Here is a 16,820-nt window from a genome sequence, read left to right as displayed (position 1 = left end):
CTGATCGGATTCGCCACACCAGAACTATAAGGGGGAAAAAAGAGCAGAATAAAAAACAGTGAATATATTCAGAGTACATACAATACATTTTTTACCTTATGCATGAGTAATCAGATAGATACAATTTCAAGATCAAGAAGGCCATGGTAAACTGAACCAACAATGAAAATAATGATTGGACCAATGATTTTCGATGAATTAAAAACGTAAAATTCCCTCAAAGGCAACAAGGTTATGTATCATGTTATACTGTGTCTTCTACCACTTTCTGATGCTGTCTCTAAATGGTAGCCTACATACATCATTCAAACTCACAGGAGTAAAATATAGGGTCGAAAGACTGAGAGATAGGCTACTTGATGTGACATGCTTCAACCCACTCCTGCAGTAGATATTTAATGTAATTACGAGTATTTAGACTGCAAAAGATATTGGGCATCTGCATCATTTTAATAGATCCATTAGGGTTTGGCTGACTGATGAGATTGTTACATAAAACCTTCAGCCATTAAACCATTGATTTCCCTAATTAAGTGTCCTGGTTATTGTGGCTTGGTTGCATTTATAGACCTCTAGTTTTGATGGGATTAAATTACCAAAAAGACATACCTACACCACAACTTAGAATGGTAGTTTTTTCTGCTTTAAAGCATGGGATCTGATTATTTCCCTCCAGTAACAGCTTGAAACTGGTCAAAGTAAAAGAAAAGAAAATCTGTAGATGCAGTCAAAACCGTGCAGTTATTGAGGCATAGCAAAAGACTATAAATAAGAATAAAAAGAAACAAATTAAAAGAACACTAAACACACATATTAAGAAGACATGGCCACTGCACAAACAAAGCACAGCAAGATACAGATTTCCTAGTTTACAACCGTGCAACAAATACCAGCTAGAAAGTAAAGTGCAGCAGTGACAGATTCAAAGGGAAATACACGTCGCAAAAACAAATGCATGGCCAGTAAAAGAGGCAGATGACAGCTGGGGGACATAGCCTATATATGTGCACACAAAATCTGAAGCCCTTGTCCCTATGCTTAGAACATTTCATTAGCTTTCTGCAGAGGATAAAACCGAAAAAAAAACACACGAGCTCTGATCAACACTAACATGACAATTGCATTCCAATAATAGAAGCTTAATTGAAACATTTGTTAAGGGGAAAACCCGCTAACCAGACACCCTGTGAATTGGGCTATTGGGCGTGAATGACAAGCAGAAGGGTGAATGGAAATACAAACGTATGACCGATGTTATGTCTGAAATATTGAATAACTCCGTTTTTCGCGGTGGTGCTCATGCAAGCAGATCCTCGGATTGAGAAGACGGTGTGGGTGTGCGAAACGTACTGCAGCGTTCAAGGGTATGACAGTCAAATACAGCATCTTTAGGTTAAATTAGGAGCCTGCAGACATGCGACATGGAAGCGCGTCAAATGCACAATAGGCTTTTCCGAAATAAAACTAAACTACTCATTGTACATTTCGGCAAACATATCCAATAATTGAAAAACATACCTAAATGGCGATGTGTATGATCTGTTCTCCTTCCCTCTGGGAGCGATTTGGTTGCTCTGCTTGTGCGCAGCGCTGGGTCCGTTCAGACTTCTTTTGACGTCAAGAAAACCAGACGTCTATGAACGTAGTGCAGCATAAAATCACTGTTCTCTCAACAACATGATCTGCGGTTCACGATAGCCAGGAGACAGCCTGTTATGAGGACAGCCTTTTGCACATCTGCTTGTTATTTTGTGAAAGAGCTAGGTGCCTGCCATGGAAAGCCAATAAAGCTCTTGCCTTGGCAGTGCATGACGAGGTGGGTCGTGCAGACTAACCTTATTTAGGCTTATTCAAAACAGGCAGAACATGTCATGGTGAATAATTTAGCATGCAACGCTGATAGTCCACGGGCAGTGTGCACATTACAAGTCTCTAAATGTGCAGCAATTAAGGATCTAATATGTAAACCACTGAATGTTGGTGGGAGGATAAATGCCTGGTTTCTAACCTATAGACGTAACGTGTATTTTGTAGGGAATATTTGCAAAGCACGGGCTGTGGTCCAGTGCTCTTAGGCAACGCCCTGCTTCACTCTCAGCAGCACATACTCACTCACTCACGGGATCTTGCTCAGCCACAGTCTTCTCGGACAGTGGTTCTCAAAGTGAGGCCAGGGTCCACCAGGGGTCCCTGAGGGGTTCCAGGGTCCCCAGCTAAATGGGTGTAATTTCACTAAAATTCCACTCTCTTAAATTAGTGTATTGATATTGTATAAGGATTGCTATTTTCTTCATATATAGTTCCCCGCTGTTACCTCTCCACCTACATTGCAGCCAGGTATGTAACACAAACCCCTATGGAAGAGTAACATTTACCTTTTACCTTTAGAATCATAGTCATGCTTTAAATATTTTAAGACCCAATCACTTATCCTTAAGTCTTCTGTTAATTGGTTAGGGTCACACATCATGCTTTGTACCTCACATTCCTTCTTTGTTCCAGCTTGTACTGACCATTTTACTGCTACAAGACAAGTTATCTCTGTTTCAAGGCCAAGTAGCTAGGCCCTTTCAGCGTATAAATCCAGCTGCACTTCTCCATGAGGGTGTGCAGCCTACTTTGTTAGACAAGCTCTGAAACTGTACCTGTATCTGTACCTCTATGCAATAAAGAAGCTATACTATTGGACACTCCTAACCTGAGTCCTGATTTCCTCAACAGTCCCTTGGACAAAGTCTTAACAAATGGGGATCCTTGGTCTAACTAATGCAGATGCTATATTTAGAGATCCTTGATATGAAAAAGGCTGCCTTGCTTATGGACACTTCGAAGGTGACAGGAGGACAGAGCATTTCTTGATCTCTTCCCCACCAGCTGTAAAGATTTACACGGCCTGTCCAGATTCACTCCAGTGACTCGCTGAGTGTTTGGCTACTGCCTCTCCCCAAGGCCACTGAGAGGTTTATGGAGACACAAAAGGCCAAATACCCCGTGGATCAAGACCAACATTTCCTTGTTTATAGGCATAAGCAATGGAATAGGTTAAAGGATACCAACCTACTGCACAAAGATGCTCCATCATCATGCTCTCTCTCTATATATATATATATATATATATAGGGTACAATTTAACTACTTCCCAAATCTGTCTTCACTGTCTCCCCACAAACCTACACTACTGTTTACAAATTACCCAGTGATGACATTTTTTTTTTTTTTTTTTTTTTTTACAGTCTATGGATGATACAGGAGCTCTATTGCACAAATACTGTATTTCAGCACTACAGTACATACTATTGAGTGAAGTACCACCCCTAAACTGAAGGGGGCAGTGATGTCTCGAGCTGTTGCTTCCCTTCACCACTCACAAAGAAAATACAACCACAACTTCCGGGCAGGAGTTTTCAAATAAGACTAGCTATTTTGCTCAGGGAACTACGGCAAACTTTGCTAAAAAGCAGGTAAGTTCGGTTTTTGAATGCAATTTCCTTCGTTTATTTACCTCCGCGCGTATATTTTTGCTAGTTTTTGTAGCTTCGCCATGTTAATAGGAAAGCGAAAAGCCAGCTAGGATAATATGCTAACTGTCGGCGCTCGTCCTGCTTTGTTTCATCCATCCAAGCGGCGCTACCGTTACGCTACGTTAACCAATTTAAGTTTACTGTTACCGTTTTGGCGTTTTTATAACTGCATACGTGCAAGTGTGTTAGTTTTGTTAACTTCTGCTAAACGAATATTAATCGAATCAACTTTAATTACCAGTTTGATACTTGTGTGTTTTGTAGCTAGCAGGCTAGCTTGTTATCAAACCAGCCAGCTATGTCAATGAGCTCCAAGAGGAGAAGAGCCACTTCCCCCTCCAGCAGTGTGAGTGGTGGAGGAGACTTTGACGATGCCTCCTCCTCTACTCCTGGAAGTGGGAGAAAAAGAAGAAGGACCTCCAATGTTCCTGGGGTAGACCCGGTAAATGCATTTTTTATTTGGTTTTTATCCAGTTTTAGCTGTATTCCTTGCAATGAATGGACTTGGCATCTCTAAGTGTTAGTGACTGTAATGTTTTCTCCCCTCCAGATTGCTGTATGCCATGAGCTCTATAACACTGTCAGGGACCACAAGGATGATCAAGGGAGGCAACTTTGTGAATTTTTCCTAAGGGTACCAAAGAGAAGGTAATGTAACCTATAGGCCTGAGTCAAGAATCTGTGATACTGGAAAATTTATTTTTAAGAAAGTTGATTTGCCCAAGTAAATCATTTTAGTTAAGTGGATAACAATCATAAATATGCATTGTGTAGAGATTTGACAGTTGATCTACCAGCAGGAATTTTCTGAGTAATTTTGACAATTGCTGTGATGTCTGTTCTCTCTTCAGGAATCAGCCTGATTATTATGAGGTGGTGTCCCAGCCTATTGATATGACAAAGATTCAACAGAAGCTCAAGTCAGAGGATTACCATGATGTGGAACAGCTTACTGCAGATTTCCATCTCATGTTCAATAATGCCAAATCATACTACAAGGTGGGGAATAATTATGAGCTCTGCTGCTGGATAAGCTGCATTCTTACTTAGCCCATGTGTGGCACACATCCACTGACAAAACTAATTCTTTCTATATTTGGTTTTCAACAATTCAGGGTGAAAGTGAAGAGTATCAGGCTGCATGCAAGTTGTGGGAGATATATTTGCAAACAAGGAATGAGTTTGTGCAACCTGGAGATGGAGATGACGATGATGACGATGGTGATGATATGCTGGATAACCCAGGAATGTCAACTGAAGATGAGGTAAGTATTTTTAGTTGCTAAATTTATTTTTGAATCACCTTGCCTCTATCACCATCATGCATGAGCCTAATATATCAATTTCCATATGTGTAACATGTTAAAAGATGTTAAAATGCTAGGACAAAACCCATCTAATGAATGAAAAATAATTTTGAATGTTTTTAAATGTTAGGTCATTTCTTGCATTTAAAGTGTTTTGTGTTCATTAAAATGCTTTCCATGAAAATGTGTGTTTGTTATGACAAATTGAGGCCCAACGTGTCGTGGCAGAGAACTAATCCCTGCATATTTGACTTGTAGACGCCAACTGGCTGTTTGAAAGAGATTTTGGAGCAGCTCTTGGAAGCTGTAGTGTCCCATACTGACCCCTCAGGACGTCTGGTCAGTCAGGACGTCTGGTCAGCGAACTTTTTCAGAAACTGCCTTCCAAAGTGGTAAGTCCTTCAAAAGTCTGTTGACCTCCATTGAGACTCCTGAAATTGGGATTCAGCTAGCTATAGGTGTTAGTGGAGTCCTGTACAGGTACTAAGTTTCAAATGGTGATTGTAAGATTTAAAGGATTTTTTTCTTTTTCGAAATCATAACTTTGATGCAAATATCTTAATCCTACTGTTAGCCTCTGAGCACTTCTACTGGAACAGTAGAGGGTTAAGTGCTTTGAAAAAGTGTAATTGTAATAGAGCCCAATACACATTCTTGAGACTTGCATACCACCAACGCCAGAAAATGCAGCATGTCAGACCAAGGAGGTGAAGTCTACTTTGTGCCTGTCCAGGATTCCACTAAACTAAAGACAACCATGGGGTCCTAATTTTGGTTCTAATCTAAGAAAGTTGATTAGGGTAAAGTCTATTTATCAGCTTACATTCACAATTTAATTTAGTCAGTCACTATTCAATTTCTTATCACTCTGAATTTGTCTGTCCTTTCCTAGCATTACCCAGACTACTATGCCATTATAAAGGAGCCGATTGATCTGAGAGCTATCGCTCAAAGAATACAGGTATTCAATTCATTCGCTGACTTAATTGCTTTTTTGTGCATATTTCCTATTAATATATCACTGTATCTGAGCTTGATTTATGTTTTTTCTAACCAATGCCAATTTATTTTACTTTTGTAGATTGGATACTATAAAAGTATCAGTACTATGGCCAAGGACATTGACCTACTAGCCAAAAATGCCAAAACTTACAACGAACCAGGATCTCAGGTTTTTAAGGTATACTCTTTCATTCTTATAGTTCTTTTTATAGTGTGCGTTATATCGCAAACATTAACAAATGTTCTCTTGCTGTATAGGATGCTAACACCATCAAGAAAGTCTTCATCCAGCGGAAGACTGAACTGGAACATGCAGAGCCCACGAAATCTAGTCTTCGCATCAGGTATTTAAACACCATTAAAGAGTTTTTATCATATATTTTCATGCGTCTCAAATACAAGTCAACAAATGATCCCGTGATTGAGAAGAGATCCTGACAAGATTGTTTCTTATATGCTGTGTGTCCTGCCTCTGCACTGTTACTATTAAGAAATCGCAGATCTGTCCAGGGGGACCGTCTCTCAGCCATCACCCTATCACTTCAGTATGGCTCAGAGAGCGAAGACGATCCCGTGCTGTCTGGTAAGTAAAAGCACTGTAGGCAGCACAAAACTGTCTCTTGTGTGCGTAGAATAGATGATAGCAGGAAATACTAATGTCTTCCTTGTGAATGTTTGCAGGCTCTGTGCGCTATGATGAAGGGGAGTCAGAGGCCGAGTGCTTGAGCTCTAGTATGGACATGAGCAACCCTGTCTTCCAGCTGTATGAAGCCGTGAGGGGAGGCAGGAACAACCAGGGCCAGCTCCTCTCTGAACCTTTCCTGCAGCTGCCCTCTCGCAGAGAATATCCCGACTACTATCAGCAAATCAAACAGCCCGTCGCTCTGCAACAGATCAGGCAAGGAGCAATCATTCAACGGATACAGCCAATACAGACATGATGTCGGTGGATTAATGACCTTTTGTTTCTCTCTAGGGAGAAGATGAAGAATGGCGAGTATGAGACTGTGGAACAGATGGATGCTGATCTCACTCTGATGTTTGAGAACGCAAAGCGCTACAATATGCCCAACTCGGGTATTTACAAACGGGCGGTCAGGCTTCAGCAAATCCTACAGGTAATGACTTCTGCATCATGTTGTGTCAAGATATGCTGGGAGATGCTTTCACTCCACAGTTTATGGGCCTAGAATTACTGCTTTATAAAAAAAACCTAATTTGAAACAGAGTGGTGGGAAATGTTGCAGAAATAGATAGATTTATAAGTGGGTGTAATTGTTGGCTGAGATATACGTTTTTTTTGTTCCAGTTGAAAAAGAGGGACCTTCTTAGGAGAGATGATGAGGATGGAGACAGCATTCTGTCGTCTGATGCAGGGAGCACCAAGAAGAAAAGGTGAGAATGTGTCTTTCTCTGTCAGATTCCTCTCTATCTTTATCCGTTGCTAATTCCCATGAGCATGCAGGGTCTGTAGTTCACCTGTCAACAATTTATCAAAATAGACACACATCACTCATGAACCTGTGTGTTTTATATGGCATCTTGTGTTCAGTCTCCTGGTATTGCTACCAAACCCTATTCATATTCTACTTTGATTCTCTTACAGCCACAAGAAGAACGTCAAAAAGAACCGGATGAAAGTCCTGTACGCTGCCGTGACAGAGGCCAGGGAGGCAGGCACCAGCCGACGTCTCTGTGACCTGTTCATGGTCAAGCCCTCCAAGAAGGACTACCCTGACTACTATAACGTCATCCTCGAGCCAATGGACCTGAAGACCATCGAGCACAACATCCGCTCTGAGCGCTACACCACGGAGGAAGCTCTGATGGATGACATGAAGCTGATGTTCCGTAACGCCCGGCATTACAATGAGGAGGGTTCTCAGGTAGGCAGTGCAAATTCACAATGGATAAAACATAAAATCTTCACTTTTGCATTCATTAGATACTCAAAAGTCATTGTATGAGTTATATTTTTTCTGATTTTGTTGCCCCCCCCGCCATTCGACATAGGTGTATAATGATGCTGATGTTCTGGAAAAGATAGTGAAAGACAAGCGCAAGGAGTTAGGACCTACTCCTGAAGAGGAGGACGTGGGATCTCCCAAACTGAAACTAAGTAGGTTTTCCTTATTAAACATTTAAAAACAACATAAAATGTCCATGTCTGGTTCCACTATTTGTTGGCTTTCATTTTGTTGAATACCTGTGTTTATTCCTGTTTTTTTTTTTGTTTTTTTTTAATTTAGGAAAGAGTGGCGTCTCTCCAAAGAAGTCCAAATACGTCACCCCCCTCCAGCAGCGGTTAAACGAGCTCTATGATGCTGTGAGGAACTTCACTGACCGTCGAGGCCGACGTCTTAGCACAATCTTCCTCCGTCTGCCATCTCGTGCCGAGTTGCCTGACTACTATGCCACCATCAAGCGGCCCATTGATATGGAGCGCCTGCGAAGCCACATGGCGGCTGGCCGTTACCAGGATGTGGAAGCCCTGGTGGAGGACTTTGCCCTCATGTTCAACAATGCTTGCACCTACAATGAGCCCGAGTCTCTGATCTATCGGGACGCTCTGGTGTTGCACCGGGTGCTGCTGGAGACCCGCAAGCAGCAGGAGGGAGGCGAGGACTCCGGGGCTCCTGCTGTGGGCCCGCTGGTCCGAGAGCTGATCAGGAACCTGTTTGTGTCTGTGCTGGGCCACCAGGATGAGGAGGGGCGCTGCTACAGTGACTCGCTGGCTGAGATTCCCGCGGTGGACCCAGCCTGCCCTGAGAAGCCCCCACTCAACTTTGACATCATTAGGGTGAACGTGGACCGTGGCCGCTACAGGAGATTGGACGTCTTCCAGGAGCACATGTTTGAAGTACTGGAGAAGGCAAGGAGGCTGCACAGGTATACAAACTTATTTTGAAAAAGCCATCTGCTCAGTGTCTATAGTTTTTACAGTATTGTCAGTCACAGGTTATCCTACATAAGTAAAGTGTCTATGTAAAATAGTTGTCTTTTGTCCAGTCTTTGGACAAAAAGAAACATTAAAAAGAGGAGTTGCGTGTTTTATTGTTCATAGAAATAGCAAAGTTACTTGTTTTGGGTTTTTGACATGTTTGACCATTGTCTGGGAACCCTGCCCGTATGTTTGAAGATTGGCCCATTTTTATTTCCATGCAATTTATTTCACCTAAAGACCTGCAAGCGTTGTATGTGATATTGATACCGGAGCACAGGAACAGACAGAAGTTGATCTGATCAATTGGTGGATAGAAGTTTAATGATGCATCATTGGAGAGGAGCAACATGGACAAAGTCAGTCTCTCTCTGCACTCTCGCAGCCCTGTGATCTATATAGTGTCCAGTAATGTAAATAAGACTCCATGTCACCACATGACTGATAAATGACATGACCCTGAGATGAATAGAAACAATCGCAAGCTCATCAGTAACATACCCATAATGTACAGTTGGAGGGAATACTGGTTGACTAACCTACCTAGTTTGTCCTGTTATCCTTTTTAAAATGTTATTCTAGTCACAAGCTGTCCAGAGCTACGATGGCTTATATCATTTTTGTCTACAATATCCAAATGTAGGCTGATGTCCAAATACAAAGGGGACGATTTGAACAGCTAGGGCAAACGTTTAGTATAAAACTTACACATTCATCAATGTGCACTTAATGGTTGGGGATTTGACCAGAACTTTACTCCTGCACAGCAACACACTGGTTTTACAGCTGAAAAAAATATAAATAATATTAGTGTGTAATACCTCCTGAATCTAGGCTTGTTTTACAATACACCAAACTGTGTAGGGCTGTTTTAAATAATGTTTTCTATACATCTGCAGGACTGACTCTGAGATCTTTGAGGATGCAGTGGAACTTCAGCAGTTTTTCATTAAGATCAGAGATGAGCTATGCAAGAATGGAGAGATTCTGTTGTCTTCTGCACTCAACTACACTTCAAAACACCTGCACAGCGACGTGGAGCAGGAAAAGAGGGAGAAACTTCCCAGAGAGATTGAGGAGGACAAGCAAAAGCGGGAGGAGGAGAACAAAGGTGTGTCTGTGAGCGTTGTTTGCATAATACACATTGAAGGTATGTTAAAATGTTGATGTCAGATTAATGTGAAATCAATGTATTTCTCACCCAAAGAAGGCGAGAAAGCGGAGTACCTGCCAGGAGAGGCATGGCAGTCGGGGCCGGAGCGCATGTACAGTCAGGACTGCAGCTTTGAAAACAGCACCTACCACGTGGGCGACTGTGTCTATGTGCAGCCAGCGGAGCCAAACCTAAAGCCGCACATTGTCTGCATTGAACGTCTGTGGGAGGATGAAGCAGGTAACCAACTCATCCAAATCCACCAATACTCCTACTGATCATACTAGGGATGGGCATTTTCAAATTTATTTCGCTAATCTAATAGTGGCATGCATTTTAGAGTCAAATCAAATAATCAAATAGTAAATGACAATAATTTTGTTGAAATCAATCTTGAACTGCGTATATCTGAATTGACTATGTTCATAAGCATCAAATGATGGCTCTGCAGATGGCCCTGCAGATGGCACTGATTGGCTACAGGTACATTACATACCATGAGTGAGATATAAGCTATTATTGTAGCTAAACACCTGAGACCTTGCATGTTGAATTTCACACTTCTGTTCTCATTACTAAACTGTTTTTGTTCCTCTGCAACAGTTGAGGTGATTTTGATAGAGTGGGATACATGGTTCGTTTAATTAAAATTATAGCTCATTTTGTTCTGCAGCACTTTCGAGCTGGGGCCATCCATCAGCTTGCAGGGTTTCATCAGCCACCGCTCGGGTTCACTGACCCTGACGTGTAAATCAGTTTCACTGCACCACCCACATCACTGATAAAAATCATTAGCCATATTTACTTTAAGAAAGGGACTGTTAGACAGAACTTAGCTTTTTAAAACTAAAGTCAATCCATATTTTTGTAATTATTGTGCATTATCCATTCTTTAAAAAATCCCAATGTCAGATGTCAATTTCAACTCCTTTTAGGGCAATTGAGTATTTGGCTGCTGATGCTCATCCCTCATACCCTACTTAAAATATGGCCTTGCCTTGTGTCTTGTCCTATGTGTGCGAAGGTGAGAAGTGGCTCTATGGCTGCTGGTTCTACAGGCCCAGTGAAACCTTCCACTTGGCCACACGCAAGTTCCTGGAAAAAGAAGTCTTCAAGAGTGACTACAATAACAAAGTGCCCATCAGTAAAGTCCTGGGCAAATGCATGGTCATGTTTGTGAAGGTAAGACCCTCCATGGAAATAGAACCACATAAAGTATAATCAACAATTTGTTAACACATGGATCTGTTCACCTAATCATGACTTTATTCTGTTTCCTATAGGATTATTTCAAACTTCAGCCTGAGGGCTACAGAGCAGAGGATGTTTACATCTGTGAATCTCGCTATGCTGCCAGGAACAAGTCCTTCAAAAAGATCAAGATATGGGCCATGCCTGTGAGCTCTGTGAGATTTGTCCCTCGGGAAGTGCCATTGCCTGTTGTCCGTGTTGCTTCCATGTTCGCCAAGCCTGACCAGGAAAAACAAGTGACAGTGTCGGATACAGACAGTAACAGTTTTGTGGACAAGGTGAGGCAACATTGTATTTTTAGGGATTAACTTGTAATGAACATGGCCACACACATTCATTGGTGAAGATACTGGGCAGTGATTGGCTGTTTAGTTTGAAATCACCTGTTTTGAATATTTGCAGATTTTTTGTGAGTTAAATAGACAACATGACAGACAATAATAGAAGATTTAATATATAATTTATGCTGTGGCTAAGGCTCCATGCTTAGATTAATTTGCTGTATCTGTTCCTGATTTGGCCTTTTGGTTTCTCTGATCTTCTTATGATCCTCTGAGCCTGTTAAATTTCCCTTTAAGGAAACTGGGTCATTGTAGCAGATAATAATAGAACACAACAAAGAAAAAACAGTAAGTATGGGTAGAGCCAATGGGGTGGTATCAAACTTCAGCTACTTTAGCTGAATACTTTACTTAATTCCACTAGGGCTGGTGAATCAGGATACTAGCCTGCAAGTTCAGTGGAAAGAATGAGGCTGGAGTCTAGGTAGAAATGGAAGAGAAAATGCAAGGCAGGATCCAGAGTGTTTTGTCTCCAAGCGAGGACACTGTCAGTAGGCCTAGACTGCAGGGCATTAATTAAACAGGAGACCGGTAGCCTGTCAAGAATGTCTGACTCAGGTGGAAGTAGATGAAATAAAATAAAGTAGTTTGTCAAACTAAACAAACAACCCAGTTATTTGTGTTTGTGTGTGTGCATGCATTTAGGAGAAAGAGGATGTCCCTGTTGAGATGAGTGGAGCTGAGCCCGGGTGTCACTACTATGACCAATTACGCTACAACAACATGTGGCTGAAGGTGGGAGACTGTGTTTACATCCAGTCACATGGTCTGTCAAAACCTCGGGTTGCCAGGTGGGTGAATATCTTTTCATGTTTCGAAAGGTGTCAGTTGAGAGGACCTGTTATTTTAAATGGGTTATGATGTGGTATTGGTCTGATGTAGCTGTTGGAATTATTACTGTCATTAATATGGCTCCCTTGGCTGGGTCGTAGGATAGAGAAGCTGTGGGTGCAGGATAGAGCAACTTTCTTCTTTGGACCCATCTTCATCCATCCAGAGGAAACGGAACATGAGCCCACAAAAATGTTCTACAAGAGAGAGGTGTTCCTGAGCAATCTGGAAGAGACCTTGCCCATGACCTGTGTCATAGGTACTGCATTCATACTTCTACAACACGCTCTTGTGTTCCCACATCACAGTGAGCCTATGTAAATGTCCAGCCACACTCTGACAGGAAGAAATTCTGACAAGGGTATTCATTAGCCAGCTTATGTATAAACAACTTTTGTCCTTCCTCTCTGCTCTCCAGGCAAATGTATGGTGTCCTCCTTTAAGGACTACCTGTCCTGCAGACCTACTGAGGTGCCAGAGGAGGATGTCCTGCTGTGTGAGAGCCGCTACATTGAGAGTGAGAAGCAGATGAAGAAGTTCAAAGGCCTGAAACGTTTCTCACTTGCTTCCAAAGTGGTGGAGGATGAAATTTTCTACTTCAGGTTAGTCACGCTTATGCAGACCGCCTATTCTTCTACAAACTTGAACAAATGCTTGCCTAGTCTGAATTTCTAGACAAGTTAGCATCTATTTTTTCTCTTATTGGTACTTATTTAGGAAGTTGATAGTGCCACAGAAGGAAGCATCCCCCTTGCTCAATAAGAAGATAGAGGAGCTGGAGGTTAAATTGGCAGATATGGAGGATGGTGATGAGGATATGGAAGACTTGGAGGAGGATGATGAGGCTCCAGAGACCCCCTCAATGCCTCAGATGCAAACCCCTATGGGAAGCGATTTGGACGTCATGCCATACACCCCTTCCCAGGTCTTATACTTACCTATGTACCCACACACCATAAAATACCTTAACCCACTGTAGTCTGCCCCAAAACCTTGTATCCATCAAAGGCTTCAAACCCTGGTCCTGATCTTCTCATGTTAACATTTTTCACACATGCACACCTGCTAGATACATCGCCTAAAGAATTTGCTTAAATAGCAATCATAAAGTCCAGAAAATTGATGATGATTGGCTATTTTTTTGTGTAGTCCACTCCTAAGATGAAGGGCTTATCCAAGAAGGAAGGGGCCAAGAGGAAGATCAACATGAGCGGCTATATCCTGTTCAGCAGTGAAATGCGAGCAGTCATCAAGGCTCGACACCCAGACTTCTCCTTTGGGGAGCTGAGTCGACTGGTGGGCACAGAGTGGAGGAACCTGGAGGCTCCCAAGAAAGCAGAGTATGAAGGTGAGAGGAAGAAACTTACTGTGAGGTGTGAAAGTGCTTTGATGTGAACTGAAGTCAAGACAGAATTCCTGTGTGTGTTGCAGAACGGGCAGCCAAAATAGTGGAGCAGCAGGAGCGTGAGAGGGCAGTCCAGCAACAGGCTTCCCCTAGAGCAGGTACCCCAGTAGGGGCACTGATGGGGGTGGTGCCTTCGCCTAGCACTATGGGAATGATAAACCAGACCATGACGCCTGTGTCAGGTAACCCCTCTCAGAGACAGCACGAGTGTTTGACACATTGTAGCGGGGAAATGAGGCTGGACTGTTAAAAAAAAGCGTAATCCTTCAATTTTCTGACCATTCAAAACTTCAGTACCTCAGTACATTCTTACAGCAATCTTTTGCTGCTATTTCATATTATTTTACATTCATATTTTTGAGCATCACTTGTTTCATATCTGAAATTGCATGACATCAACTGCATGACTGATTTTTAACCATGGTTGTTCAACCTTGTTTCTTTTTGTTTCATTTAACTTTCATGCTTGTTTTGTCTACTAACGTTCTGAGCCACATTTGTATCATTGTGTGCAGTAGTAGTGCATGTATTCTTTTAGTCAGTTGCATGTCACTTATGCATGGTTTGTTGTTGTCCTCTCCTCACCTTCTTCCCCAAGGCATGATGGGAGCTTACGGCCCACCTTACATGCCCTTGCAGGGCCCCCATGAGGGCTTGTTGAGTGTGGCCCCAATGCCACCTCATGCCATAGGGGGGTCCCAGCTGCCTCCTCTCCATCTCCAGCAAGGTATGCCTGGGTACCCTGGCATGCCTCATCAGGGTAAGGGCCTCTGTCCTAGCCATACCTGCTCAGTTACATCCAGTCGTGTCTCTCCTGCTGGAGGGGTTTACCTGGTCCACAGGCTGTGGCGCTCCAGTCTACTCGGGCTGAAAAGCCTGATCTACTCACCAAGCAGTCAAAGTGCTCTGCCTGCCACCAAAGTCTCACATCTTAAATATCTTACACCTAAAAAATACATCTGATATCTAATTCGCAGTCAAACATGTAATGCGTGTGAAAATATTGATACTAACCATAACCATAAATTTCTGTAAAGCCCACACTTAATATTTGTTATAGTGTTAGTTCTCAAAATAAAGCAAACCAATGCAGGTTGACCACAATTCCTAAACAGACAGAAATTAATTATTATAATTTAACAGGTATGGCCTCTGGTATGAATGGCATGGCAGGAAGTCCTGCACCTGGAAACCACTACATGCAACAGGTAAGCCCCAATCCAGAAAATACTTGGCTATATGGGTTTTTAGATATATTCACACAGATTCCTGAAAACACTGCATATGAAACGTTGGATATGAATATGGAAAACAGGAATTTTTCATCTTATATTACCCATCATCACTAACATTCTGGCCTGTTATACTTCAGTTTTTACAAATATTACCATGGTAAATGGACATTTTATTGCCTCCAACTACATGTAAAAATCATGTTTAGCTTTTGCATACTGTCAGTCCTTTTATCATCAACACTCAGTTTGAGAATGGGGAAAAATGTAAATAAATACATATGTAAATAATGCGTCAACAGTGTTTGCACAGGGTGAACCATATTGCAATTACGGCTTGGGGCTTTAAATCTTACACAAAGTAGAAACAAAAGGATTTTTTCTTTGTCATTTCACAATGTAATATAATATTCCACAGATTGTCTAGATGCTAAAAAAAAGACTGTCATTGTTTTCTTGTATTTTAGCCTGGAATGTTCATTCAAGGGCAGCACGCCCCTCCACCATACCCAGGACAGGGCCAGCCCTCACACCTGCAGCCCACCACTCCCATGTTTGTGGCTCCACCACCCAAGACCCAGAGGGTGCTCCACTCAGAAGCCTACCTGAAGTATATTGAGGGCCTGAATTCAGAGTCTGGCACTGTCAGCAAGTGGGACCAAACACTCAAAGGTGGTGTGTCTTGTGTGTTCATTTTTTTTTTTTGTGTCCTGCCAGCATGGTACACTGTATGCGGGACATTACATTGTCATAGTAACGTCTATCTGTCTGTCTGTCTGTGTGGAGACACATTCTTGTGAACTCAAGAACAATACATCATAGAAATGTTATACTTACACCACAGGTACTCACTAAAGAGTAAATGATCTGATTAGATTTTGGAGTGCCTCATTACGTAAATTTGCATATTAATGAGGAAAAAATGATTTTCTTTAAACTACCATATTTCCTTAATGGTTTTTGACAGAAATGTTTGCTAATTAATGCACCAATTACCCTAATGAATGACCTCATTTGCATAATTGGTTATGTTTCATGGTGATTATGCTTCTAGTCTTGTTTTGTTTACATAGCCCTTTATCACAGTCAAGTCTCAAAGGGCTTTACATGTCATATACCATACTACATCATACGCATACATCCTAAATATACATATAGACAGACATCCTATACTAAGTCAGATACTTCATATATATAATTTACTACATAATTTACAACATCATATATACATGCATACAAAAACGATGTCATATGTATGCTTCATGTACTAGATCATGTACATCATATACCATACTACACCCAAACACACTCACGTCTATGGGCAATTTGGAGTCTTCAGTTTTTGTGTGTGTCTTTTTGCTCATAAATGTAAAAGCTTATTTGGCTGTTATGCAAGAATTTAATTTTCAACCTTGTGTCTACACAACAGCGCAAAGACGAGATGCCTACTTGACCAAAGAACAGGAGAGCCGGCTGCCAGCTCACTGGCTGAAGAGCAAAGGAGCCCACACAACCATGGCAGACGCACTGTGGCGCCTGCGCGACTTGATGCTGCGAGACTCTCTGAACATCCGTCAGACATACAACCTGTAGAAAACACGCAAACCACCTCACTGTTCTTATCATGAAATTGACTTTAGGAAGGATAATAGGCCATAGAAGCAATATTTTATAGTGAATCAATGATCGATTTTATATTTATTAGCATAATAAGCTTGATGTAGTTTCTTGTGTGTGCTTTTTTCATTTTTAAAGAAAAAACATGAGGATTAATTTCGCTACAAAAATCAGGTTTTTGGGCCTATGGATACTGCCAAAATAAATTTTCTGAACAAC

At 41.8% G+C, this 16,820-nt stretch overlaps 1 protein-coding gene across 1 annotated transcript; it reads left to right on the top strand.

Annotated features, from left to right (window-relative positions):
• The first annotated feature begins 3,377 nt into the window (after nt 1-3,377).
• On the top strand, nt 3,378-16,796 carry pbrm1l (polybromo 1, like). The gene is given in 31 exon segments (XM_071527027.1): nt 3,378-3,461; nt 3,786-3,963; nt 4,072-4,169; nt 4,373-4,520; nt 4,637-4,786; nt 5,087-5,170; nt 5,173-5,220; nt 5,721-5,789; nt 5,910-6,008; nt 6,089-6,174; nt 6,322-6,413; nt 6,512-6,728; nt 6,807-6,948; nt 7,140-7,225; nt 7,437-7,716; nt 7,844-7,949; nt 8,080-8,719; nt 9,671-9,882; nt 9,979-10,164; nt 10,949-11,106; nt 11,208-11,453; nt 12,162-12,307; nt 12,449-12,606; nt 12,766-12,949; nt 13,065-13,272; nt 13,497-13,695; nt 13,779-13,934; nt 14,351-14,512; nt 14,896-14,960; nt 15,452-15,656; nt 16,414-16,796. Coding segments are annotated over 30 exon segments (4,938 nt in total). The 5' UTR covers nt 3,378-3,461; nt 3,786-3,819; the 3' UTR covers nt 16,578-16,796.
• The last annotated feature ends 24 nt before the right edge of the window (nt 16,797-16,820 follow it).

The sequence above is a fragment of the Centroberyx affinis genome, unplaced genomic scaffold (assembly GCF_046629955.1).
Source record: "Centroberyx affinis isolate AG114_WGS23_722 - 3 ecotype Tasmania unplaced genomic scaffold, CSIRO-AGI_Caff_v1 ptg001484l_1, whole genome shotgun sequence".
NCBI lineage: Eukaryota > Metazoa > Chordata > Actinopteri > Beryciformes > Berycidae > Centroberyx > Centroberyx affinis.
Note: the sequence above shows the minus strand (reverse complement) of the source record. Positions and strands in the feature narration are given on the sequence as shown.